Below are 26,992 nucleotides of genomic sequence, written 5' to 3'. Positions count from 1 at the left end.
TCGTGTATGTACGAATGTGTGTGTGTATGACTGTGTGTGTGTGTGTAAGACATCAAACATTTTCGGTAAGTTCGTCTTAATAAGTAAAATGTCGTTAATATTAATAAATATTAATAAATATATTCAAAACTGGTCTTCTCGTTAGATTAAAGAAATCGATCGATGGATCTACAGATCTATAGATCAAACTTCTTCTTCTTCTTCTTCTTCTTTTTCTATTTCTTCTTCTTGAATTTTTTCTTCTTTCTTTGATTCATTATCACAACGTATTTTTCGATGATATTCCAAGAGCATGCGATGAGCTCACAATCTTCACACGAATATTTATTTTTATGTTTATTTGTTTAATTTTTATCTTAGATCAGACAGATTGGTCGAAGTGCGGATAGAATTGGATGCACGAATGACGTTTGTTTGATATAAAAAATTCATCTCCCACTCCTTCTCGATAGTGAAGAAAGATTTGGCATGTTTTGTTTTCCTTAACACAGTGGAATTAAGTGAAACTTTCTTATAGAAAGAAACACGTGTATCTCTTCGTAAGTGTATTCATGTGTGTGTGTGTGTGTGTGCGTGCGCGTGTGTATGTATGTGTATGGTATGTATAATCGCATTTGCAAGAGTAGCTAATGCGAATGAGAATGTCGTTTGACAGCTGTAGAAAGTTTTCAAGCGAAGCAATCGAAAGTATCAATCTCTTTCTCTCTTTCTCTTTTTCTCTTTCTTTCTCTCTCTCTCTCTCTCTCTCTTTTATTATTTCTTTCTCTGTTATTCTCAAGAATGAATCCATTGTTGCAGTCTGATATGCGTGATTAAATAGAATGAGTAGTGTGTTGAGATCGAGATTTAATGGAGGAACGATCTCTTTGAAATCCCCTTTCTAGTTCAGTAAAGTTGCGTATGTGTGTATGTGTGTGTCTCTCTCTCTTTCTCTCTCTCTCTCTTTTTCTCTCCCTTTCCCTCTCTTGGTCTCTGTCTGTAGTTTTTTTTTACTGAAGGACTGCAACGTCCGGATCTATGTTAGCCTTTGCTCGTGTTCCTTTTTCTACACCGTTGATCTCCATATTTCTCGCTTGCCCTGGATGTCGTAGTTTATTTCTTTCACTGGCATGTGCTGTAAACGATGAACGTTCTGATTACAAAAGGGTATGTATAACGAGACGGGCACGCTCTAGTAACACCGTCTTTCACTACCGGGGGGATATTTATATATATTATAATATATATGAAATATATATATTGGGTTGCCTCTCGATATAAGTGATGCGTTCAAGTTTATCATTATTTCATATATTATTATTGTTTAATTAGAATTCATTAAAATTATCTGTTTCTTTAACTATTTTTAAAAGTGAATTTACATTGTTTTTTTTTATATGTTGTGTATATTTATGTGGGTATTATAGATATGTAAGTATCATTGATATGTAGGTGTTATATATTTTTGTAGGTATCATAGTTATGTAAAAATCAGAAAAATGTACAAATTATAGATATGTAAGTATAATGCATATGTAAATTTCACAGATATATAAAAATCAAAGAAATGTACAAATCATAAATATAGAAGATTCATTGATATGTAAGTGTTTATATAATATGTACGTAAGTATCGCAGATATATAGGTTTCATAGATATGTTGGTATCTTGGATATATAGACATCATAGATATATGTATAAATATATATAATTGTATATTACGTTGATCAATTAGTTTTGACTACCAATGTATCATATACCACATAATAATTATATATATCTCATATATAAAAATTTATAATACAATAAAATCCCAAATAGAAAGATAAAAATATAATCTTACCTAACTTAATCACGTTTACGTTGTAGTTATTTTATGAAATAGTCGTCTCGTTTCTTTGTAATTTTTTCGATATATTTTTACTCTTTTTTTGTTTTCAGGCACACATCATTTACGGCGAGGTGTCAACGTCGTTGCTACTTTCGTCACCGTTTTCTCTTTGACACGCCGACTCAAGATGTTTGTTCAGGTACGACTTAAGGGCGAATGACTTGTGACATTTCGGACATTCGTAATTTTTATCCGCCGAATGGGTTTGCATGTGTGCTCTTAAATTCGAACGATCGGCGAATGCTTTGCCACAGTGTGCACATCCGTATGGTTTTTCACCAGTGTGACTACGTAAATGACCTTGAAGTAACCAAGGTCTCGAAAACATCTTCCCACAAATTCCACAGCTATGCGTCAATTTGTGCGTTAGCATATGCATCGCCAATGCCGGCATACTAACGTACGCTTTGCCGCAATGAATGCATTTTTTCGCTGATTGAGAATCTATACTGCGATGGGTCTGTTTGTGTCTCGACAAATTCGAAGAGGTTGCATATTGTTTACCTGAAAACATCGTAAGAAAAAGAGAAACATTGGTAAGTTGGTTTTTATTCATTTTTTAAATAATAGAATTCGAATGTTTTATTTATTAAAAAATTGTTAATTTGATTAGGATTAGTTCCGAGTTACTACCTAATATAAATAATTATTAATTGAAATTATTTTTTTATCTTATTGTTATTATAGATATGTAAATATCTTATTTATGATTGAGAATATCTTTATTTGTAAATCATTTTTTTTAAGTACATAAATTCTTAATTATTAATTTTTAAATATAATTTTTTCTTTTCATATAAAGAGATTAATTTTATTATTATATTATTATTTATTATAATTAATTTTTGGTTACTGCTGTTCGTATGTGGAATCAACTACCGGAAGATATCGTAGCTCTAAGTGACTATAAAGAATTCAGATTAAGATGTTATACCTACTTTATTGATAGAGATATTCAGCGTGTTTTGTAATTTACGATTTAATTTAATTTAATTTTTTTTTTTTTTAAACCATATGTTTATTGCTTTGAACCAATACTACTATACTACTATTATAGAACTATTATACTTTTATTTATTATTTACTATTTTCTTTTTACATTTATCTACTTACTGTGCGTTACTACTAATATAATGATAAGTTTAATAATAATTATATAATTTTAATTTTCGTTTTGTTTTATCTATACATTACATTGTACTATACTGTAATTAATGGCCTTTAGGGAGCCTAGGCTCTAGGGTCAATAAAATATTATTAAATAAATAAATAAATAAATTATAAATTTTTAAAATAATTCTTTTAAGGTATATATTACAAATATCTTATAAATAATTTTCAAATATTTTTTAACACGTACAAATATCTATTCTATAATTAGAAGCATAAGTATTTACATAAATTTTAGATTGATAAACAAAATATTTACAATTTTTGTATTAGTATATATATATATGATTTTTATTAAAAAGAAATTATTACAGCCATTTTTACGAAGAGAAATTTACTGTTTACGTAATCAGTTTGAATGGATTTGAAACTATTGACAGAAGTAGTATATTATGGTTAATCCATCCGATCACGTAGCAATAGAAATTCAAATGATTTTAAGGTCTGGCTGATCTGTTACTCTATGAAATCGTGAAATTAGAGGCGAGTGAGAGCAAGAGAGAAGGATAGATAGATATAGATATATAGAGATAGATATATAGAGATAGAAGCTAATCAGTAGGTTCTACTGCACCGCATTGTACGTATCAAGACTAATTTGTTATGCCCATCCTCTAGTAATGGATAGAACTCATTAGCTAGTCCACCGTGCTTATGCTACTCAATTTCGAATATCGAAGTGAAACTATGCGATTACTTCCTACATGCGTGGCGAACACTTCAAAGAAGATTATCATTATTTTTACCTTTAGCATTAATAATCTAAATGCTATTAAATCTAATCTTTTAACTATAATTTTGAAAAAGAACTTATTGGAAATAATAAAGAGAAATGTATTATATATTGATATTTACCACATTCGCAGCAGACGTAACGACCAGTTTTCGATGTTTCTAAGTTCTCAGGTGGTTCAGCTTCCGGTGTTGTTTTCTGGAGAGAAGGAGTTTCTTATTTTTTGATCTGCCATCGGCGACCAGTAATGTGTCGTAAGTATAACTAGCAGCTTTAACTTCCGTTTGTTCGGTAACTGTTTGAACTTCCTTGTCTCGTTGACTGGGTTGAGAGTTAGGATTATTGTTTTCGATATCGCTGCTGCATTCAGAGGTTGGTGGTGTCAATGGTGGTGCTGTTTCGATTGTTTGACTCTGATGATGATGATGAAGATGATGATGTTGTTGTTGTTGCTGTTGCTGTTGTTGTTGATGGTGTTGTTGAATCGGTTGATGATGTTGCTGTTGCTGTTGTTGCGGAGTTATAATCGACGTACATGGTATGGACGGCGTACTATACGTGAAGAGAATCTCTTGAACAGGTGAAAGTGGTATAAAGACACCACCCGATGTTTGCTGAACGATCGTAGTTGTTGGCTCGTAAATGATACTCGCTGCTGCTGCTGCTGCTGCTGTTGGCGGTAGTGGTTGTTGCTGTGGTTGATGATGATAGACGGTACCCGAACCGGTAAGATCGATAGTGTTTACTTGATAGATTGGTTGCTCGACAGGTTGGTACACCGTCATCTCTTGAACGTCTGTAGCAGGTGTTTCGATAACGCTTTGAGGACCGATCGCTACACTTGGTGGGGGTAAAGGTGGTAAAGATCTTGAAAGTTCTAGAAGATCGTGCGCAGCTTCTGTCTCAGCAGGCGAACGATCTTTGAACATCGATGAAACATTTGACGAGGATATACTGTTATTGTTGTTGTTGTTGTTGTTGTTGTTATTACAACAAGACGACAATCTTATTTTGATATCGTCGTTAGGATGTTCAGAAGTGTTCTCGGTGGTACAGTACCTCGTTGGTAGACAGGAGGATTTGATTGAATCATTTAACGGTGGACAATGGGATGCCGAAAGATTGGTGGTAACAAGTTCTCGCGTTTTAGACGTTGGCAAACTCGACGACATTGTTGTCATAGTCGTCGTCTTTGTCGTTGTCGTAGTCATCATCGTCGTAGCCGTCGTCGTTAACGTTATTGCTGTGGTAGTTGTAGTAGTAATTGCGGTCAATTTCATTCCATTCGATGATTCTATGGATGATGGCGTTGATAAGGCATTCGTCGATGTCGTATAAGCTATTACCGTTGCCATTTCTATGTGCGGTACTTTCGGTGAATCCGATGCACTTCCCATTGTTATTTCTTCTTGGTTACTGATAGATTCTTTTGAATTGTTGTTCTCGGTTATGGTAGGTGTCCCTGTAGCTGTTATGTCTTTAATTTAAAAACAAAATAATTGTCATCATGTAAGAATAACGTAAAAACAAAATGTGTGCCTTAAAAATTCAAAAATTCTGTTTCATGTGCCGGTAATTATGACATTGATAATATCGACTGATTGTAAGTCAAAAAAATGGAAAAGATGAATTTTATCGTTTATTTCGTATGTAAATTATTTATACTATAAAATAAATCATAAAATAAATTATTAATATAAATTTAGACATTATTAATAGTAAAAGTAAATTTTTTATAAATAATTATTAATTTAATATTATACCCTCAAATCCATAAAAGGGAGAGTAGTATAAAGAGTAATTTAATATTATAATATTTATATATATTAATAAAATTAATAATTTAAATATATTAAATTGAATTATTTATTTGATATGAAAATGATTAATATTTATAAAATAAAGTGAAAATAAATTTTGAGTATGCTTGAACCACGTTGATGTCATAATTATTTGAACATATGTGATAAAGGGATAAAAGAATGAAAAACACATACCTTGCGCAACAGTGGGTGCAACGCTCCCTTCTATGGGCGAAACAGGCAACTGTATAGTTGTTGGAGATGGCGTGTTTCTTCCACGACCCCAGCTTTCGAATCCTTTGGCAACGCTGGTAATGTACTTGTTGCACAGGGCCTTCTTAACCATGTAACACCGCGGCATCTTGAAGATTTATTTTCGTTTATCGCGAATAATAAAAGAATGTTATAGATTCAGGTATATGTTTAGACAATTCCTAGGATTTCGTATAGCAGTAGCAGTAATAGTATTAATAGTAGTAGTAGTAGTAGTAGTAGTAGTAGTATAGTAGTAGTAGTAGTAGTAGTAATAGTAGTAATAGTAGTAGTAGTAATAGTAGTAGTAGTATCAGTTAAAATAATCGATTTCTTCTTTTGTACTACACTACACTGATAATATTTCAAAGACTTTATAATACCCTTTTCGTTTTTTATATTTTTTATTTGAAATTTTTAATCAAGCAAAATCCTGTTTATATTCCCATCATATTTAACGGGCATATGAAACGTGAGAAACGTTGGGTCACATCAATTTCATCTCGTTTTCATGTTCCTTTTACTTTTACTTCCCTTCCTTCCTTCTTTTCAACGTTCCAATTGAATATTTAAATAACGAAATTGAATATAACGTAGGTAGCAACGTTATCTCCTAATATGCTTTCGATCACAAGCCTTTGAGTCCTTTGATCAACGCATCAACGTATCATTCTGTTCATGAACTTCCTTTTGCGAATCTTTAAATACGCCATCGTCGTATCCTGCATATCTATTTATTTTATTCAACCCCAAAAGTGGGTTGTAGTTTTTTGTTTTACAAAATTAATCGTTTTCTTCTTCCTTTTATCTTCTTCCTCTTCTTCTTCTTCTTCTTCTTCTTTAATTATAAAATCGTCGACGTCCAAAACTATCATCGAAGTTAATCTCGTACAATACTAACGCTTTATTATTAATATTATTATTATTATTAACGATGATGATCTTTATTCTTCGATAATGATCTAAATTCTTGTCGAAGATTTTGTAAATCACTTTTTTTTTTATATACGTTGGTGTAAATTTTTCCTTACTAATTCGAAAACAGCGTCGTGCGCGTGTTTTTACATTAATCCTAATTGTCGTTGCACAGTGATTAGAAGTTTATACATATTATGTATATATATATATTAAATATAATATATAATATATATAATTATAATATATATTATATATATACTTATATGTATATTAAATGTTGCGGATTTTTGTGTATCTCTGAGACTAAAGAGGTAGGAAAACCATAACAGTCAGTGATATATAATACGTGTACATTTGTCAATATATATTTAATATTTTTATACATATACATGTACACATATATGTATGCATGTATATATGTATATAAAGAATTATATCTTCTGTTTTAAATAGCAGAGAATACTTGAAGAATCTGATCAAGATGGACGAACGTTTAAGTTATCCAACAACCGTCTTAAAACATACATTTTTTACTTTTTTTAATAAACGTAAACATTCAACGTATGTATACATGTATGCATGTATGTATGTATGTATGTTTTTCAACAATTAGAAATGTACTCGTTTGATCGTGCGATTGAAATATTTTTTTTCTTCGCTTTTCTTTTCTTTTTTAATATTTTTTCTTTATTTTTCTTAAGGGATCGCTCTATTTATTTATTTATACGTGGAAAAAAATTGTAAATCGTTTTCTCGGATGGAACGTGCAGTTAACTTCATTCGCGTCACTTTGGTTACCTTATCAGTAATATTGCTTTCGTTGTATATTCACTGGGTGGAAGATTATATCTCATAGTGAGCAGCTCATCAATACACTTAAACAAACGTACGATGGTAGCATAAGTTCGACATGTAAATTCAATATTTTATGTACACTTTTTTTATATATATACTTTTACACTTGTTTATTATTATTATTATTATTATTATTATTATTATTATTATTATTATTATTATAACTATTATTATTATTAGTATTATTATTTTTATTATTTTTATTATTTTTATTATTCTTATTATTCTTTTTCTTTTCTTTCTGTCACTTTCTATTTCTATTTACATAACTCTTTCTCACCATAATTATATTATTGAAAATGATTCTTTAGTCAGGAGCATTTGTCAATTGTACATGAATCTTTATCAATCATTTACCCCTCCCGTTGAAAACGATTCAAGAATATCGCGATCTCGTAGTTCGTAGAACCGTATAACGTGACATCCTGACGTTTTAGATTTGTCTTCTGTCAAAAGCTTGCGATAGTAGCAACAGTAACAGCAGCAACAGTAGCGGATGCAGAAGTTGTCAAAAGTAACACATATTTCATCGAAACAAAGAAAGACGAGACGTTGCTTTCTGTTGGATGGGTCGAGCGTATCACCAAATATCACTGCTAGCAAATAATTCTAAATAATCGAGACAAATTGGAATTGGTGTATGTAGTAGGAAATAATAATAATAATAATGGTAGTAGTGATATTGGTAACAATGTTTGTGTTTTGGGGTCGTTCACGTAATTTTTGTAGCAACGAGAAAGAATCGGTAAGTGAGTGAGAGAAGAGAGAGAGAGAGAGAGAGTGCAGTAGAATGTAGCAAACAGACTTGAAGTCCAAGAAATCCAATGATTTAACTGGAGTTTTCTCTTGGTGTCTAGCGTTCCTTTACTTCTTTCCTTCCTTCCTTTCTCCTTTCTTTCTTTCTATTTTTTTTTCGAAAAACGTCGCCAAGCGTCGAAGAGGGTGGGTGTGCCTTTTGCAGGGACGAGCAACAAGTTGGACAACAGGTCCGCCGTGTTTGTCTATCGGTGTGTGTACGGTACCGCCTTACGTGTATGGTCGATAGTTCCCTCTAGCAAAGAGTCTTCTTCTTCTTCTACTTCTTTTCGTCCTTCTTCTACTTCTTCTTCTTCTTCTTTTTCTTCTTCACCAGCTGCGAGTATTTTCTTCCTTCGTGTTCATTGCCATAGAATTAGTTCTTGATTTGTTTCTTTTATTACTTGTTTTTAGGACGTAGTTCTAATAGAAGAGTAGGAACTGCTTCGCTTGGAAGCTTGAAATCTTCTTTGGTTCTTCCTAGTTAGTCGTTGATTACTACAGGAACGACGAACGTTTAACATGTAAATCACTTTTATTGGATTAAGCGAGAATTCGGGAGAAACTGAACAAGTTGATAGGAATAAAAAGAAAGATAGATAGATAAATGGATAGAGTTAGTAGCACAGAAGGGAGGCTCTCCGTCGTTCTTTCCAGCACTGGCTGACACTGCCTTCGGTCCTCGGGTAAGAAAATCAATGGATATTCCGGGTTTCAGGAGCTGCCACATACCGCCGAGAGACCGCTCGACGAGCACCACGAACTAGTGATGCATTCGAGAGACCGAGAGGGAAACGGACGGAGATAGATAGATAGATAGATAGATAGATAGGTAGGTAGATAGATTGACAGAGTAAGAGAAAAAGAGAAAGAGAAAGAGAGAGAGATAGGTTGTGCGCGCGAACACCAGTAGTAGAAGTGTATCGCGAACGAGCCCGAACGGACAAAACGAGCCACGAGGAGAGCAAGAGAGTAAGAGCGAATGAGTAAGGGAGAGAGAGAGGAAGAGAGAAAGAGAGAGCGAAAGGAAAAGAAAGAGAAAGAGAGAAAGAGAGAGAGAGAGAGAAGGAGAAGAGCGTTAAGGAGTAGAATGGATATGATTTTGATAGAAGAAGGAGGATAGAGGAGAGAAGAGGAATAGAAGAGAGGACTAGGGGGATGTGCCCGACGACGAGGAGGATAATGAAGGCCGAAGACGAAGATGTACCACCTGTGGGCGCAGAAGCAACAATTGTCCGCCGTGTATCGCGGTGGAGGGTAGCCCGACTACATGGCTCGTACCGGGTGTGGCTGGAGTGCAACTGCCAATGCAGCGTCGTCGTCGAGCGTCGCCCCGCTCGTCCTGGGCGCCTGCGTCCTTTTCTTCGTGTTTGTGCGGCTCCTTTTCGCATCCCACCCTCTCTATCTATCTATCTATCCACCTACCTCTTTCTCTCTCTCTCTCTTTCTTTTGTACTCGTTCTAACACTCACTCACACGTCGCATAGTCTGTCTCTATCTATCCACCTTTTCCACGCTACCACTCCAACGCTTGCGCCAACGCGAATTATCTTTCTCTCTCTCTCTCTTTCTCTCTCTCTCTTTCTTTATCTCTCACTTTTTCTTTGTCTTCTTCTACTCCTACATCTTCTTCTTCTTCTTCTTCTCCTCCTCCTCCTCCTCCTCCTCCTCCTCCTTCTGAACTATTACCCCTTCCGTTTTTTCTCCTCTTCTACCTTCCCTTTTTCTACTTCCTCCTTTTCCATATCTATTGGGGGTTGATAGTAGTAGTAGTAGTAGTAGTAGTAGTATTACTAGTGGTACTAGCGGTAGTAGTAGTGGTGGTGGTGGTGGTAGTGGTGGTGGTGGCAGTGGTGGCGGTGGTGGTAGGCAAGGGAAACTCCTCGCAATGACGATATGGCTCTTGCTCATCGATTTTGTACGAGTTCAGGCCAGACCAACACCTGTTACCGTCACTAGAGCCAGAGAAAGAGTAGGATGAGTGAGAGAGAGAGAGTGACAGGGATAGAGAAGAGGGACTCGGAGGGGGTTCGTTGTAAGGGTGGCGGGGGCTCGGGGAAGGGGTAACGAGGGAGAATGGCAGAAAAGAGGGGTTGTGCGCCACCATCAGCGCCGGCCAGATAGCGACGACGAGGAAACACCGACGCCAATCGATAGCGTCGACCCCGCCGGCGTGCTGCGTTCAACGTCGACGGGCTATGCGATAGCGCATCGTCCCAGTACTCTTCCCCTCGTCACCCCTTCACTAGCTCTCTCTCTCACTCTCTCTCTCTCTCTCTCTTTCTCTCTTTCTCTCTCGTTTCTTTTTCCCTATATCTATGTCTCTATCTACTACATACGTGTTGCCCTTTTTCGCAGAGCACTCCGATCTCCTCCTCGATGTCTTAACGCGATATTGAAATCGGAATAAATTTATGCGATCGAGCTGTCTTCAATATCGACTTTTTATCTCTTTTTCTCTTTTATCTCTTCTTCTTCTTATTTTCTCTGTTATTATCATTTTTTTCTTTTTTATTATATTTTACGTCGAGTCATGAAACGAGAGAGAGAGAGAGCGGTGGAAGGGTGGGAGGAAGGTACTGTTCTCGAATATTAACGACGAATATTTGTACAATTCCGTCGATCGTTTCTACTAATCGTATTTATGTATGTTCCATTTTGATTACCCCTTTTTATTTTTCTTCTAGGGGCCCTACTTTTTATATTTTTTTATTTTCTATTCGAAAGATATATCTTTCTTTCCTCTTAGGTTCGTAGTTTCGTTGCTTGGCAACTATCTATTTCGACGCGAGAACTACTGTATCAATTTATCAAAGAGAAAAAGCAAGTTACCTACCTACCTACCCTATGTGCGGGGAATGAGGGTAAAACTTGCGTAGATTAATTCATCAATTTTATTCGTGTGATCCAGCCAGCTCGACCTCGTTCGATATTCTTCACTGTGATTAGATAATATCAAACCTAGATTGTATTTTTACTATTCCAATGATTGCGAATAATTTCTTTAAAATGTATTCTTCTAAAAAATAAAAAATAAATAATTAAGACTTTTAAAATCGTTGTCTACTTTGTAGTTTATAAATGTACTAAAAGAAAAAACAAAATGTAATTGTTTTTTAAAACTGTATATCCTGACACCCTGTAGTAGAAAAATCGTTCTGTTGGTAAGAAAAGTGAACAATACTAATCGATGAGGAGTAAGAGAAAAAGAAAGAGAAAGACAGGATTATCTTCTTCCTTACTGTTCGTAAAACGATACTATGTCTTTCTTTTTAGCTACTATGTTATATTCCCTCTTTCTTTTTTTTCTCTTTCTCCTTGTCGGATCTATAGGGACAGTGCACTTGTTGGTCATCACGACAGCTGTAGTTACTACGTGGCATATCAATGTCGCGCTTCACTTTGTGTATTTACTTTCTCTCTCTTTCTCTCTCTCTCTCTTTCTAATGGTAAAACCTACGCAAGGATGCACCATGTAATACATGCATACGTAAATACATACAAGAGAGATATACGATTAGTAGGAGTAGAATAGACCTTCGTCAGGGTCTTATATGTCTTACGTACCTTCTGACATTAGCGTTCATTCTTTAATCTTGTTATCTTCCTCTTCATCCCTCTTTTATTCATAATGCTAAAGAGAGATGGATACGTGTATCCAGAAGGAGGGGTGAAACTCTAATTGGTCTTAGTTATGAAAGTGTAATTTTTTATGACGCAGTATTTAGTGTCAGGTGTTGTGAAAAATTAAAAGATTTTATTTTTTAATGTTGATTAAGGGCGCTTCTTTATGTTTGAGCATCTAACTAAGTAGTTTGAGTCAGAATTCTTACGTAAATAATTTTAAGGGTTTTCTTTTTAGTTCTTCAGTGATCTAAATCAGGTTCATGACTTAAACCACTTTGATTCACAATCGTATGCGCATAAATATTTTTCATCGAGCGAACGTATATAATGATTTTTTTAATTCTTTATTTTCTTCTTTTAAGTGGCAACGTCACGCTGAACCGAGTTACCTACATTCTATGTTTATCTGAAAAGATAAAAATCTTTCTTGACTTATTTGAAATTTCATTAAAACGAAATAACACTGGGTATAACTTAATCGTCCAATCGCGTATTAGTTACATGGGAAACGGCAGCAACCACCTGTTGTCTAGCACTTGACAGCATCGCAAAACAAAATGATACGACGCCGACGTTCATTTCCCGCTATAAATGACGGTGTATTATATTTTGCGAAGATACTTGAAGAGATTTTTCTGCAATTTTTATTACCGCTATTACTTTTACCACCAAATGATATGGATAAACGGCGAATACGATAAATATTTGTTCCAATAATTTAAGATTTATTTGGAACGTTTTTAGATTTTAGAATAGAATTTCCTCAGCCTAGGGGGGTTCGAAGATTCATTTTTAACAGCTTCGTAAATTGGTGGGCGTTGCATTAATTTTGAAAAGATTTGTAGGAAGTTCTGATAGGATATTATATTAGGAGGTACGTAATATGCCACAGTTTTATTTATTTCATGAAAAAATACATTAATTGAAGTATTTGCTCTCGGTAGCTACGACCATTTCCTATCTTTCTGGCAAAAGTTGGACTTCATGTCGATAGAATGGCTTGTTTTTCGAGTCGATCCATTTAGCAACCAATTGTTGTGTGTGAACTTCTCCATAGTTTGCGAAACGTGTATCTTCCTGATCGTGTTGCATTGAACGGAATAGATGATAATCCGACGGAGCCAAGTACAGTGAATACGCTGGATGCGGGAAAACCTCCCATATGAGCTCCAACAGTTTTTATTTTACATCCAAAGCAACTTGAAACCGAGCATCATCATGTAGAAAAATCATTTTTCGGTGATTTGATGCAACAGATGGTCGCTTTTCCGTCAAATTCGTATTCGAATGTTCATTGATTATTTTATTCGAATTTAACATCTCGTAATATACCCTACCTGCCATATCTTGCCAAAAACAAAAAAAATCTTTGAATCCGTGGATATTTCGTTTTGAGCTTGATGTTGCTAATTGATCGGAATTCACCCATGATATTTTACATTTAGACTTGTAGAAATAAATGCAGTTCTTATTTCCAGCCGGAATACGTCACTTAAATGTCTTCTTTTTTTGCCTCGCGAGCTAAGAAACGAAGATGTTCAAACGGTTGATAATGAAATTTTCAATCATTTCATTGAATAGTTATTTTCCTTCCATTTGGATTTTTCTCATGTTGCAGAAATGGTGAATTTTCCAAAATCAAGCTCTTTTGTCGATCCATTTAACACTATTTTAAAATACTAATAACATCGAACTAAAATTCTTTGCTAATTCTAATGATTTGATATAACTCGCTATGTTTAATTAACTCCAACTAATGTAAGCTTCAAATGATTAATCGTGAAGAAGATAACATAGTCCCGAAAAAAAAGGAGATTTCATCTCTACTTTTTGGCAGGAATAGACTGGTGATATTGCTGACGACGCTGGTATATGCCACGCCAACACATCGGATTAAGAGACTCTGTGGGAGTAAGTTAGAAAGAGAGAGAGAGAGAAAAAAAGAGATAAATAGGTAGAGAATCTCTGTAGGATGCGCAAAGTGCTTACGATACACCAGAGCTAGGGAGTTCCTCGATACGATGGGGACGGGGTAAGAGGGTCATGAATCACCCTGGAAACTGTAGAAGAGGGAGAATCCGATGATAGGAGCGTTGTACTCCCTCTGTTAGTTCCCTCTTCGCTATTCTTGTGTCTTTCAGCAACGTATCCTATCTTGTCTTGTCCTGTACTCTACTCTACTATACTGTACTATACTATACTATACTGTAATGTAGTATAGTATAGTATGCTGTACTGTACTATCTTGTCCTTGATTGCACCTCGCATCCACTTGGGCGAGCTGTTGCTTTGTACTGTCCATATCAATGTACAATGAGCTTCTTTGAACGGGTCAAAGGGTTGACTAAGGAACAGAGAATATGAAAGAGAAGCAACTAGATGAGTGTAGACACGTGGGTACGCGAGCACTATATGTTCATCTTACCGATATAGAAAATGAAAATTCTAAACGGTACAAAGGTCCACATGCAAAGCTTCAAGCAAAAATTACTGAATTTCACTGAATAATTTAACTCAGAACATGAACTAATGAGGTACCTATATATATGTGCCTACATACGTGTGTTTATGATACGAATCTTTGATATTGGATTTATGCGTAGACATATTCTAATTAAAGTATTCGAAATATATTTCATTCGGGTAAATTTGATTTAACATAACAACGCGATATACTTGAATGTTAAAATAACGATTATGTACATAGTTGGTTAAAGTCTCATGGATAAAAGTAGTTCCGATAAATTCGTTCTTTCAAATACTTAACCCACTTTTGACTTTTAGAATCGAGCAGAGAACCGTAAAGGTTGTTGAAAAGAAGAGAGAGAAAAAAAATAGGAAAAAAAAAGAGGAAGAAGAAAAGAGACAAAAAAATATTTAGTGCGGTAGTATAAGAGAGAAAGAACGAAGTATCAGAAGTTACGAATCGGAAAGTTTGTCGATTCGAAATCAATACGTTGGGATGTGTTGTCTACAACAGTTGGTAGCAAGTATGTACGAAGAGTCAATGCGGTGCTGTCGTATCCCTAGAGACTGCTGAGCAAGCTGCACTGTTTCAATGCATTGCGGATTAGATCGTTGTAGGACTAGTCACTAAAGTGTAAGCGAGAAAGAGAGAGAGAGAGAGAGAGAGAAACAGAGAATTATCATCCAAGATGTGCCAAGATGTGCTAACACATCTGCATGCAATGTTAGAAGGAAGCTTAAATTATCTACATTCAAGTATAATGTTCATTCTTAGTATAAAGTTAATGAAAATTAGCATCGTCGAGATATGACTGTCCGATTAATTGTTTATCGTAACAATTATTAGTGTAATTCTTTTATGATAACTGATTAAGTTAATAGGGTATAACAGAGTTTAATCGTAATAACGTATATTATGTCAATCGATCGATTAAAAATATATATAATAGTTTATGTGTTTGTACGTTTTGAAGTTAAGTCAACATTTTGTGTTCCAATTTATCGATAGGGTAGGTTACCGATCGAGTAAGAAACTCGATGAGTAGAAAATGTAGAGACGCGCTGATCAGGTAGCGAGTTTAACATTATAATTTCTCTTTAATTGCTTGGATAACTGTTCGAAGCAACGATTATACGACAATTATCACATCGAATGATAAAATAAATACATCCGGTATTATGCGGTATGACAGAAGACAATAAAGTTATATTTACTGATGTAAGTATATTTTATTTACTTTTTTCTAATTATAAGATAAACGACCGGAGATAACAAACAATTACGATCGCAATAAAGTAATAATTGTAACATCATAATATACTATAGAAATGAGTAGAATGGAACGTATTACGTAAGCTGTAAACTCGAACGCGTATCCCAGCCTTGAATACGTGGAGTTTCTAAAGCTCCTCCGATAGATGTATGCATAATTTCTTTTCCGAACTACTAAATGTCACTTCTACTCTTACATATGTACGTTCCAACAAGTTACTCCAAAGTACTTGGCATAAATTAAATTCTCAACGATGAGGATGTAATAATCACGGTGCGCACGTGAACATTTATATCTTTAAAAGAAAGCTCAAAAAATTACAGACAAATTATCTTCTCTTTACGAAGATAAGAACGAGTACGTTAATTTGTATAAAAGATAGATAAGAGTTCATAAATTTTTATATTAACATATCTGTAAGCGTAAAAAATGAAATAATGCATTTGATAACGATTTAAATGTTTTAACGGATTGAAGGAGAACAGCTGCGCCTAACTAATGTAAACACATAGGAAGTAGGAGTGTTGAAAAAAGAGAGAAAGAGAGAGAGAGAGAGAGTAAAAGGGAGTTAAGGTATAAACAGCAGGGTGACACGAAGGATGCTAGTCTTAGTTGGCGTGGGTCAGTAGAGAGAGGACAGGAAGGCCAGTCGGATATTCCACACTCCGAAATCGCGTGTTCGGAATGGTCGGCGCCACCCTAACGTGGCACGTGGGGTGCTACCAGGTGTTGCCTAGACTCGTCGGGTCGATGCCGATCGTTGGCGCATGTGCGACCACCGTGTTTCCTTTCCCCTCGCTCTTCAATCCTCATCATACGTACGTAGCTTTTGTCCCATGTGTGTAGTACGTATATGTACGTGGGTTGTGCATTTGTATTAATGTATATGCGTGTAAGTACGACATATACAAACACACAGAGAAAATAGTACTACTTACACGTATATTCATCAATGCTTACACACACACACATACAGAGATACATGTACGTGCACGCGTATATACAAAAGTACACACGTACTGTCATTTCCACTCTCGTCCACCTCGATTCTCTTGGTTTCTTTTTAACAGAGGGATAGACATCTACTCTTTCCTTGGTTTTACAGGCTGACTTGACGTTCTTATACTATCACTGCTCCCCGACTACCGTCAAACAACTCTATATTACTCGTACGCAGCCAATCTTCCATAAGGATTACCACCCGCGCACTCTACAGTTTACACGCCAGAGCTGAACCAAACCTAAGAACTCTGACGTTCCACTAAGCAGCTGTCACTTTTTTAGTTTCCTAATACCATCAGCTAAACAGCTAGCAGAGGTTGGTAATAGGTGGGATTGTTAAATCGATTTCAACTTTGCGTTACTGATTAAACTGATTAGTCTCGAGCTGTCCAATATTCCTACAAATTAATCAAAGAAGTTTATTCGGGGTTTTTCGGTTTAGCGATAAAAGACAAAATCTTGAAAAAATGAAGTCTAGAATCGAATGTCAGTTAAATAGAGTCGGCACGCGGCTAGGGGTGAAGGGCGAAGAGGGAGGGGGGTGGCGACCCTTAGAATACACACCCATTGGCGCGTGACAGTGACGCAGCGATTCGGGTATCTACCCCTATCACCCCCCTTACTACCTACCCCCGTTTTATAAACTTTCATCGTCGTGGTGAAAGAAAATTTATGATGGAAACGCGTGCCGAGTTCGGTGGCCTTCGAACCTCCATCTCACCTTTTGTTTAATATTTGAAAAGAAAAAATAAATCTTTTTCTAGATTGGAAGTAAGTATGTAAATAAGTGTGTATATATAAACGACATGATCAGAGCGATCCCTCGATTAAAATGTTTTTTATTTGATCCAACTACGTGTTACACAAATCTCCTGGTCGAAGATCAAACAGAAAGAGAAAAAGAGAAAGACAGACAGACAGAGAAATAAAAGAGTTGAGGTATTCGCATGAGTCGCATGAAGAACTCTTTACGCCAGTGATGGCACACACGAGGATCGTTCCTGTTTTCTTTTTTGTTTCTCTCTTTCTCTCTCTCTCTCTCTCTTTCTTTTCCTTTCTGTCCTTTTCTTTCTGGCGTGGAAGCGTGCCGGCTTTCGCTAGCGAGTTATATTCAGCACACAGAGAGGTACACACGCAAACGGACTTCTGGGTTGCGTTGTCGTGCTCGCCCTCGTGCTTGTTGCAGGAATCGAAGAGCACTACCATATCGTGGCACCCTCGAGGGGTTGCGCAGACAAGCTCTTTCTCTTTCTCTTTACCCTCCTTTCCTCTTACTTTCTCTCTCTTTCTGTCTTTTTTCTTTCTAGCATGGATCAGCAGCAGTAGCAGCAGCAAAACCACTACCTCCTCCACTACCACTGGTACCACTACCATTACCCCTAACAACCACCACCAGTAGTATCAGTAGTAACGATAGGACGGACGATGGTGGCGCCCTCTCCCAACGTTCTCGACTTGATGGCAGCCGCAACGGAGGGACGACAGGGGTGCCGAACTAGTCGTCTCTTCTTTCTCTCCAATTGCGAGAAGGAGAGAAAACGCTCGCGTGTTTCGGTGTAAGAAGGGTGGAAGTAGTAGAAGAAGAGGAAGAAGAGGAAGAAGAAGAGGAAGAGGAAGAAGAAGGACGTGAATAAAGCGTGAGCTGGTGGAGGGGTGTATCTGGTAGGGGCGCAGTGCCAGACCAACAGTCGCACCCCGTCTTCGTCGTCGTCATATTCGAAGCCACCCCATACTGTCGTTGCGCGTGTGACGGAGGACGTCACCAAAAGCAAAAGCAAAAGCAAGTTGGAACGAAGGAAGGAAGGAAGGAGAGAAGGAAGGTTGGAATGGATGGCTGGGATCGGTGCTAATCAGGGACGATACAGAAAGCATTGTAACGATTTAGTTAAACGTTCGGATAGTTTTCCGAAAGGGCGGGGGCGCGAGAAAGAGGGTGTTGGAGATAAATAGGGTAAGAGAGGGGGTGAGATAGAGAGTGAGAAGGAACGAGCGCGAGCTAGAGTTTCGGCTGGCATGGTGGCGGTGCATCCGGTTAAGGAGCTGCCCTCGCCGTGCCCATGACGAGGCTGCAGATCTTCCACCACCGTCAGGCAGAAAAGACGAAGCCGGTGTGGCCGGGAGCTTTGAGGAAGGCCCGCTCCGCCGTCATCCGCATCCGCGAGGTGCTCGACGACGACAAAGAGGACAAAGAGAAGAAAAGAAAGAAGTACGGGTTCGAAGGTCCTCGTCCTACGACGACAGCAGTGAGCGACGGACGGCCGCGACGGAGACGTCGGCGCCGTTACGACGACGTCGACGACGAATTGTGCTGGGACGTTCCTGAAGACGGTGCCGTCGCCGAGATTGTCGTCGTCGAGCGTTTTCGCGGGTGCACTAGGAGGTGTTGCGTTTATTGTGGGTGCTACGTTGGGTGCTGGTGTTGGGAATATTCGACGATTAATAATCATTCCCTTATTTATTTTTCTCCTCGTAATTCTCTTCTTCTTCTTCTTCCTCTTCTTGACAAGAAGAAATCCGATCGAGGATTATTACAAGATTATTCATAATAACAACCAACCTCGTGGGCTTGAGCTGCCGCCTTCTCAATATGCCGCGTTGCCTCATGGCCAAGAAATGGAAGGCTTATCCCTGGCCCGATCGGCTCGATGATCCGCAACAGCAACAACACGAACAAAACGGCTCAGTCGGTATTGAACAGGAACACGTTAACAACAATACCAGCAACGGACATGATCTTCAAAGAACAATTTCCAATTTGGTTATGGACAAGAAACATCACAGGCATCATCACGAGCCTGAGGATGAGGAGATCGACGTCGTTGGGGATACCGATAACAGGCAGGTCGATCATCAGCAAACCTGTTGGGGTCCACACAGTCCTACTGCTGGGACTACCGCGCCAAGTCCACCACCGTTGAATGCTTCTGGCGCTCTTTATATCATGGTGAGCCATTTAATTTCTCACATTATATTAAAAATCAATGATTTATTTTCTAACAAAAATTTTTAAGCTAAATATACAATTCGAATTCCAACTCCAAGGTTGAGCCATTCAAAAATAATGTGCCAAGTGTTTCATGTAAATGAATAAAAAAAGAAGATAAAGTAGTTAGAGATAGATAAACAGATAGACAAAGGCTTTGAAGTAGAACCAGCATTGTTATCTATTTGGCGAAAGTTGCGCGAGCTCGACCGCCTGTTACGTAATTTCGATCGCTTTTCAGTCTTAACCGCTTCTCGGTTATGTTATATGTTATAGCTTTGTTATGCCAATCGATATTCTTTTACCAAGCGATGCAAAAGCACAAATCATTAAAAAATATCTCCTAATCTATTTCCTTTCTTTCTTTCATTCTTTCCATTTATTCTTTCTTTCTTTTCTAGCCTGTTTTTTTTCTTTTACATCTTTATCAATGCCACGCCTACGTTTCTATTTTTTTTCTTTTTATCCGACTTATCATTGCGATTCTGGCTGGAATTTTCGTTTGTGCTGGACCCCTTTGTGTCGTCTTCGCTCATTTTTTCTTTCCTTTTTTTTTTATATTATTCTTCTTCCTCTTTCTTTTTTTATTATTTTCTTCTTTTCACTCTCTCTTTCTCTCGAAAAAGGGACTTTGAAATTCGTGGGTTGTTAGGACGAAGAGAATAGAAGAGAAAGAGAAGAGAAGAGAAGAGAAGAGAAGAGAAGAGCGGCTGTACGTGACACGCCCGCTGGGGTGGTTGTGCATGCTATAGAAAGATTGCAGTAGTGGACAGAAACTGTCGTAACAATGGCGTGATTCTCTTCCATGTAATGTTTCCCTTCCCTCCATCCCCCTCTTCTCTCTTTCTCTCTCTCTCTTACACTCTCTTTCTCTTCCTAGTTCTATTTATCTCTCTTTCTTTCTCCATCTCTTTCTCCTTTTTAACTTATATTTAACTATAGATACATGTAAAACAATAAGGGTAGTATATATAGTATAAGAAGGTCATTACTAGCGTGCTATTGAAGAAATGCTCGTGGATAGTTCTCGATCGTCGTCAAGGATGATTCGACGAATTCTGGACATGCGTCGCACTCACACGAACGCATCATCATCAACGTGGGGAGACACACCCGTTTCCGAGTTATCCCGTTAAGAGATTATCTTGAGATTTTCTGATATAACTACGTATTCCTTTGATTTGTTTCATTTCTTTATTATTTTTTTTTCTATTTTGTTCTTTGATAAAAATACGGGTTGTCTCGTTTAAACATTATTTTTTTAATATCTCTTTCATTTTGATACTTTTGGATGGCTCATCAGCTGTTTACGATCGAGGCAAAGGAAAACTTTGATTTATTTGATTGATCAATTTCAGGGAATAATAACTAGAATTTTAATTGATCTAACCAATGTTATCTTATCTCGTAATCATCTTTTATTTTATCTAGATAATATGAGAAATAGTTTGAGAAATTGTGTATGTACATCTACTTTCATAACACTGACACATATTTTGTTGGAATTTCATAATCCCGTTCAATTCGATCCAAGAACACTGTATATTATCGTCAGTAATCATTCTAATGATCAATTATTAGGAAATTAGGAAAGTTTTCATCGTTTTTTGTTTATTTCAATAACAAATTGAAAAAATACATTAATCAAAGTATTTTCTCTCGGTAGCTACGACCATTTCCTATCTTTCTGGCAAAAGTTGGACTCCACGACGATAGAATGGCTTGTTTTTTGAGTCGATCCATTCAGCAACCAGTTGATGTGTGTGAACTTCTCCATAGTTTGCGAAACGTGTATCTTCCTGATCGTGTTGCATTGAACGGAATAGATGATAATCCGACGGAGCCAAGTACAGTGAATACGCTGGATACGGGAAAACCTCCCATACGAGCTCCAACAGTTTTTGTTTTACATCCAAAGCAACTTGAAACCGAGTATCATCATGTATAAAAATCATTTTTCGGTGATTTGATGCAACAGATGGTCGCTTTTCCGTCAAATTCGTATTCGAATGTTCATTGATTATTTTATTCGAATTTAACATCTCGTAATATACCCTACCTGCCATATCTCGCCAAAAACAAAAAAATCTTTGGATCCGTGGATATTTCGTTTTGAGCTTGATGTCGCTAATTGATCGGAGTTCACCCATGATATTTTACATTTTGACTTGTAGAAATAAATGCAGTTCTTATTTCGAGCCGGAGTACGTCACTTAAATGTTTTCGTTTTTTGCCTCGCGAGCTAAGAAACAAAGATATTCAAACGGTTGACGATGAAATTTTTGATCATTTCATTGAACAATCATTTCCCTACCTTTTGGATTGTTTGTGTGACATGTAAGCGTACAAAAATGGTGTCCGATTCTAAGCTGTTGAACAAGTTTTTTCAGTGTCTGCACTGAATTTTAAATCGAAAGAGCTTGCAATCTCGGATCTTCAAATTTTACCATGACCCTTGATAATTGTTATTATAATCACCATTTTAGAATGGTTCAAACCACCGTCTACATGTTTTGTATGATGGATTCAAGTAACCAGTTTCTTCAAGCAATCGATGATCTTCAGCTGCATTTTTTTGGGTATTTAAAATAACGAAGAAGTGCACATCGGGAGAAACAACTTGTTGCGATCAATTTTTATTTGGATTAAAAAATGCGTCAATTTGTAAACGAATAATGACGTCTGTTTATTAAATTTTCTTGAAATATATTGAACCATCAAATTGATTCAGATCGCAGTTATTCGTGCTATCTAAAATTATGAATAGAATAATCCACATATACGAAGATTAAAAATTTAACGAACTTACTAATCAATTCCTTTTAAATTCCTCAACATTTTAATTACTTTTATTCAAATCAATCGAATTATTTAAATATTACATTACCTTCTTTAAGGCAAATCAATTTTACCCTGAATCAATTTCCCTACTTGAAAAACTTTTATCAGAAATCCCGAAAGTTTTCTTTTCAAACTTCAATTACGGTCTAACGCGATAAAAATCTCACGTGGGCTATGGATCATTGATAACTACAAACATTCACTTTTATTTCTCAAGTGTTCGGTTACTTGAAATTTGACCGGAGGATCTATTTCTAAAAGGGTACTCCTCTCTGATCTTTTTCTAATTCTCGACCATTACATACCACTCTATCTACCTACCTTCTTCTTTTTTCATGTTACTCATCCAAAAGAAAAAAAGGTAAAGACAAAAAAAAATCGGATTTCCATCGTTCGGATAAATTCAAGTGAACAGACCGGTGCGCACGAAGTGTTCATCCGATATTATCGATTCCGTCCCTTTCTCTGCTTCCCTCGGCTTCTGTATTCTTCTCCCTCCCTCTTTCTCTCTCCCCCTCCCTCTTCCCTTTCTCTCACTCTCTCTCACTCTCTCAAACTCACCCCTTTCTACCCCTTCTCCTCAATCCTATATCCCCCGCTCTTTGCCGTTGTTCTCACCTAACCCCCTCCCTCCTCCCCATACTTATTCTTCTCTCATTCTACTTCTCTCTCCTCTCTCTCTCTCTTTCTTTCATAGTCTCTCTTACTTTCTTTCTCTCTCTTTTACTCTCTCCAACTCTTCCTATATTTTTCTTTCTTTTTTTACTCTCACCAACATATCTTCTATCTCTCTTACCCTTCCTGATTCTCTCTTACTCTTTTACCGTTTCTCTTGCTCTCTCTCTCTCTCTCTCATTCTTTCTTCGCAGGCTCGTTGATGAAACGTAGGTACTTCCAGACACGGCCACTGTCTTCTCTGGATATTGACTTCTTTTTATTCCAACCAATAATAGATGCGCGCCCGCTGATCGATCGGCAACATACTTTTCTGATTTATTGCTATCGTGTGCCTTCCCACGAACTCGTCGTGCCGATATGCGCGTGCCGATACATCCTTTCCCCCTTCCCTTCACCCGGCCACGGTCTCCTTCCTGCCTCTTACCTCTCAACCCACCCCTATTCCTCTTATTCTTTTTCTTCTTCTTTTTCTTTTTCTTCTTTTTTTACCTCTACTGCTACCCTTATCCAGACGAGTCATCCCTTTGCGATATTTTTGCGTGTTATTTTCGTTCTCTTTTATGGCTTTCTCTTTCTCTCTCTCCCTATCTCTCTCTTTTTTCTTTATCTTTCTCTGTAAAATCTTTTTTATCGCTTAGGGACTTACCTTTACCTTCTTGTTATTTTTGTTTGTTTGATAGAACTTTCGGGCAAAATCTCGATCATTAAGACAACAACGATCGATCAAGTTACCCTTAACGAGCGGTTTTACGTCGAACATACACTAATTTATCGTCCCTTTTTATTCTCGTGGTATTACCAGTATCGATCTTTGGCCGTGATAGACATCGAAATTCGTATGTTTTTATCGTGGTAGAAATTGATAAGGTAATCGAAGACGAATTAAATGAAGTTGTCGATGAAAATATTATTAAAAAATGATACGTGAGGTTCGAAACAAAATTAGAACAGAGAAAGAAAGAGACAGAAAAAATGAAAGAAATATTTATAATTACATGTCATATATCTACTACCAGTTGCAAACCCTAATTCAAGTATGTCTACGTTTCCTCGATATTTCACCCTTCTCTCCCCCTCGTTTTGAGGTCCCTCGGTATTACCTGGTAATGGTAGCACATGGAGGAAACAGCTGGCGCATGCGACAGGCAGGAAATGAAATGCTGCTCCGTTGAAGAATGATTCAGTGGCTCAAATATTCATGTCACCCTCTTTACCGTTTACTTGATACACTTTAGAGGTTTTTGCGCTTGCGCTTACCTTGGATTAACGTTCCCTTAATCCCCGATCACTTTTTTCTCTTTTTTTTTGTTTGTTATATATAATCCTCGATTTATTCTATTCCCACATAAAGGGGTGAATTTTAATAGTATATTAATCGTACATTGTTTCGCGTGTTGTTATTATTTTAGGTTACACCCACGAAGCATGGATCAGTCACGAAGAGCCGCCAAAATATGCAACATTACGATCAGCTGCGGAATTGGCACAACCAGTGGTACCCTCGCCACCCCCACAGGATATACCACCAATTGTATCAAGCGACGGTGCGTCCTTGCAACCAGCACCAACGCCCACCGTTACTTCGACCACCCTCAGTTTACCACCAAGAAAAAGCTTATCCATGTGTTTTACCAGCACCGGCACCGCACTATCCTTACCACCTAAGAAGAAGGACATATATCGGCCCTATAGTCTTCAACCAACTACTGAAATCCGTACTTCAGCCGAGGAAGATTTATCAGCGGCACAGGCCATCCTCGATTTGAGTGCCTCGCCAGCAGCACCTACGCATTCAGTTTTTATCCATACTCTCTCGGCACCTCAGCCGACTCAAGCACAACCCAACGTTGCCACCGTCGTGCAATTGCAACAACCAACACCACCGCCACCACCACCACCTCAACAACACCAGCAACAACAACAACAACAACAACAACAACAACAACCGACGCAACAATTACAAAGACCACCATCGCCCCACCCAATACCAGTTTCCGTTTTGGTACCAGTACCCACCTCTCAAAACGCCCAGCTTCGTCAGCAAGAACATGCGCCACCTCAGCCTCAATCTCCGGCCACTGCGGAAGGCAACGTTTCTGGAAATTGTAACGGAAGGGACGGGTGAGTGATCTTATCTTTAAGATAATGTCTTCCTTTAACCAAACTCTCCGCTGATATTCCGCTCTAACACCTTGTACCATATACAGTGACCTATTTTAATCTTTACGTGCTAACATCGATATTGTTGATAATCGTGCCAAAGTATTTACGTATTTTTCATTCTAACGCTTGATTCTATTAATGTGATAAATTCAATCATTTAAAATGGGACACTTTCCACATAATATATAATACGATAGATTCTTGATACAAATAATCCTGAGAATAATCTACATGGGACTGATATATTTAATATTAATTATATGTACAATAATCGATGATTTACTTGAATTTAGATAGAAAACAATTAGCGAGAGTTTAATGAAAGGAAAATAATCCACAGTAACGGTAACGGAGCCAGCAAAACGGTCGCCTACACCTACGAGGCCTTCTTCGTATCCGATGGCCGTTCGAAACGTCGAGGGAGTAATAACGGTGCCGTAGTGCCTGACAAGGAAGCCGTTCAACCGGACAGGCCCAAGTTCACATGCACCGAATGCGGCAAACAATACGCTACCTCGTCGAATTTATCGCGGCACAAGCAAACTCATCGGAGTCTGGATTCTCAGTCGGCAAAGAAGTGCATTCACTGCGGCAAGGCGTACGTCAGCATGCCGGCCCTGGCGATGCACGTGCTAACGCACAAGCTCGCCCACAGTTGTGGTGTTTGCGGCAAAATGTTCTCAAGACCTTGGCTACTTCAGGGTCATCTGCGTAGTCATACCGGGGAGAAACCTTATGGGTGCGCTCATTGCGGCAAGGCCTTTGCCGATCGTTCCAATCTGCGCGCGCACATGCAAACTCATTCGGCTGATAAGAATTACGAGTGCTCCAGATGCCATAAAACGTTTGCACTCAAATCCTATCTCAACAAACATCTCGAATCTGCCTGTCTTCGTGATGAAGACGTTCAACAACAGCAACAACACCAGCAACAGCAACAACAACACCAACATTGTACCAACGGACCTCAACAACAACAACACAGCAGCAGCACCAGCAACATCAACAAAGCCCAAATCGAGGCTTGTAGCAGCGTTACGAGAAATTCAACAGGCTCGAAGACTGCGTCATTGCAAACGCTCTCAGAGAAAGCTAGCGGCTTCTTGTAGTAGCTACGTAAATGATAAAGAAGAGGGAGCAATAGAAAAAGAAAGAAAATAAAAGATAGAAAGAAAGAAAGAAAGAGAGAGAGCACCGAAGACCGGTCGATCTTAAAAAAGGTTTGCCGTAGATATTAAGTAGTAAAGTGCCAGTGAAGAGGAAGATATGAAAGACGGTAGGTAATGATGATAAGGAAGAAAGAATGATGACACATAGTCGGTGATCAATGATGTCTAACATTTATAAAAACGTCCAGTAATATTTAAGTCTATAAAAGAAACAAATGAAACAAAAGAAGAATAATAATTCAAGATTAACATGCATACATTGTATTATATATACATATGTACATGAATACGTACATACTTACACATACATATACACACCCACACACATATATATATACACACACATACACATACGTCGAACGATTGACGTCCACACTGCATTCTAGTCACTCT

The 26,992-nt window shown here is 37.5% G+C and overlaps 2 protein-coding genes and 2 long non-coding RNA genes across 4 annotated transcripts; 1 reads left to right on the top strand and 3 right to left on the bottom strand.

Moving 5' to 3' along the window:
* Window positions 1-210: 210 nt before the first annotated feature.
* LOC122526657 (box A-binding factor-like) lies at window positions 211-6,095 on the bottom strand. Its single transcript, XM_043650176.1, is given in 5 exon segments — window positions 211-1,114; window positions 1,824-2,375; window positions 3,897-3,980; window positions 3,983-5,251; window positions 5,772-6,095. Coding segments are annotated over 4 exon segments (1,962 nt in total). The 5' UTR covers window positions 5,938-6,095; the 3' UTR covers window positions 211-1,114; window positions 1,824-1,932.
* Window positions 6,096-8,500: 2,405 nt separating this feature from the next.
* LOC122516878 lies at window positions 8,501-9,995 on the bottom strand. Its single transcript, XR_006303683.1, has 2 exons — window positions 9,607-9,995; window positions 8,501-8,894 (listed from the first exon to the last, which is right to left on the bottom strand). It is a non-coding gene; the product is annotated as an uncharacterized LOC122516878 (long non-coding RNA).
* An 8,089-nt stretch (window positions 9,996-18,084) lies between these two features.
* Window positions 18,085-26,554, top strand: LOC122523342 (zinc finger and BTB domain-containing protein 17-like). The gene is given in 5 exon segments (XM_043645021.1): window positions 18,085-19,709; window position 20,710; window positions 24,677-25,388; window positions 25,771-26,425; window positions 26,428-26,554. Coding segments are annotated over 5 exon segments (1,758 nt in total). The 5' UTR covers window positions 18,085-19,352; the 3' UTR covers window positions 26,461-26,554.
* On the bottom strand, window positions 21,343-22,433 carry LOC122523350. Its single transcript, XR_006305279.1, has 3 exons — window positions 22,063-22,433; window positions 21,808-21,990; window positions 21,343-21,669 (listed from the first exon to the last, which is right to left on the bottom strand). It is a non-coding gene; the product is annotated as an uncharacterized LOC122523350 (long non-coding RNA).
* Window positions 26,555-26,992: the final 438 nt, after the last annotated feature.

Source organism: Polistes fuscatus, unplaced genomic scaffold (genome assembly GCF_010416935.1).
Source record: "Polistes fuscatus isolate 324 unplaced genomic scaffold, CU_Pfus_HIC Scaffold1, whole genome shotgun sequence".
Lineage (NCBI taxonomy): Eukaryota > Metazoa > Arthropoda > Insecta > Hymenoptera > Vespidae > Polistes > Polistes fuscatus.
Note: the sequence above shows the minus strand (reverse complement) of the source record. Positions and strands in the feature narration are given on the sequence as shown.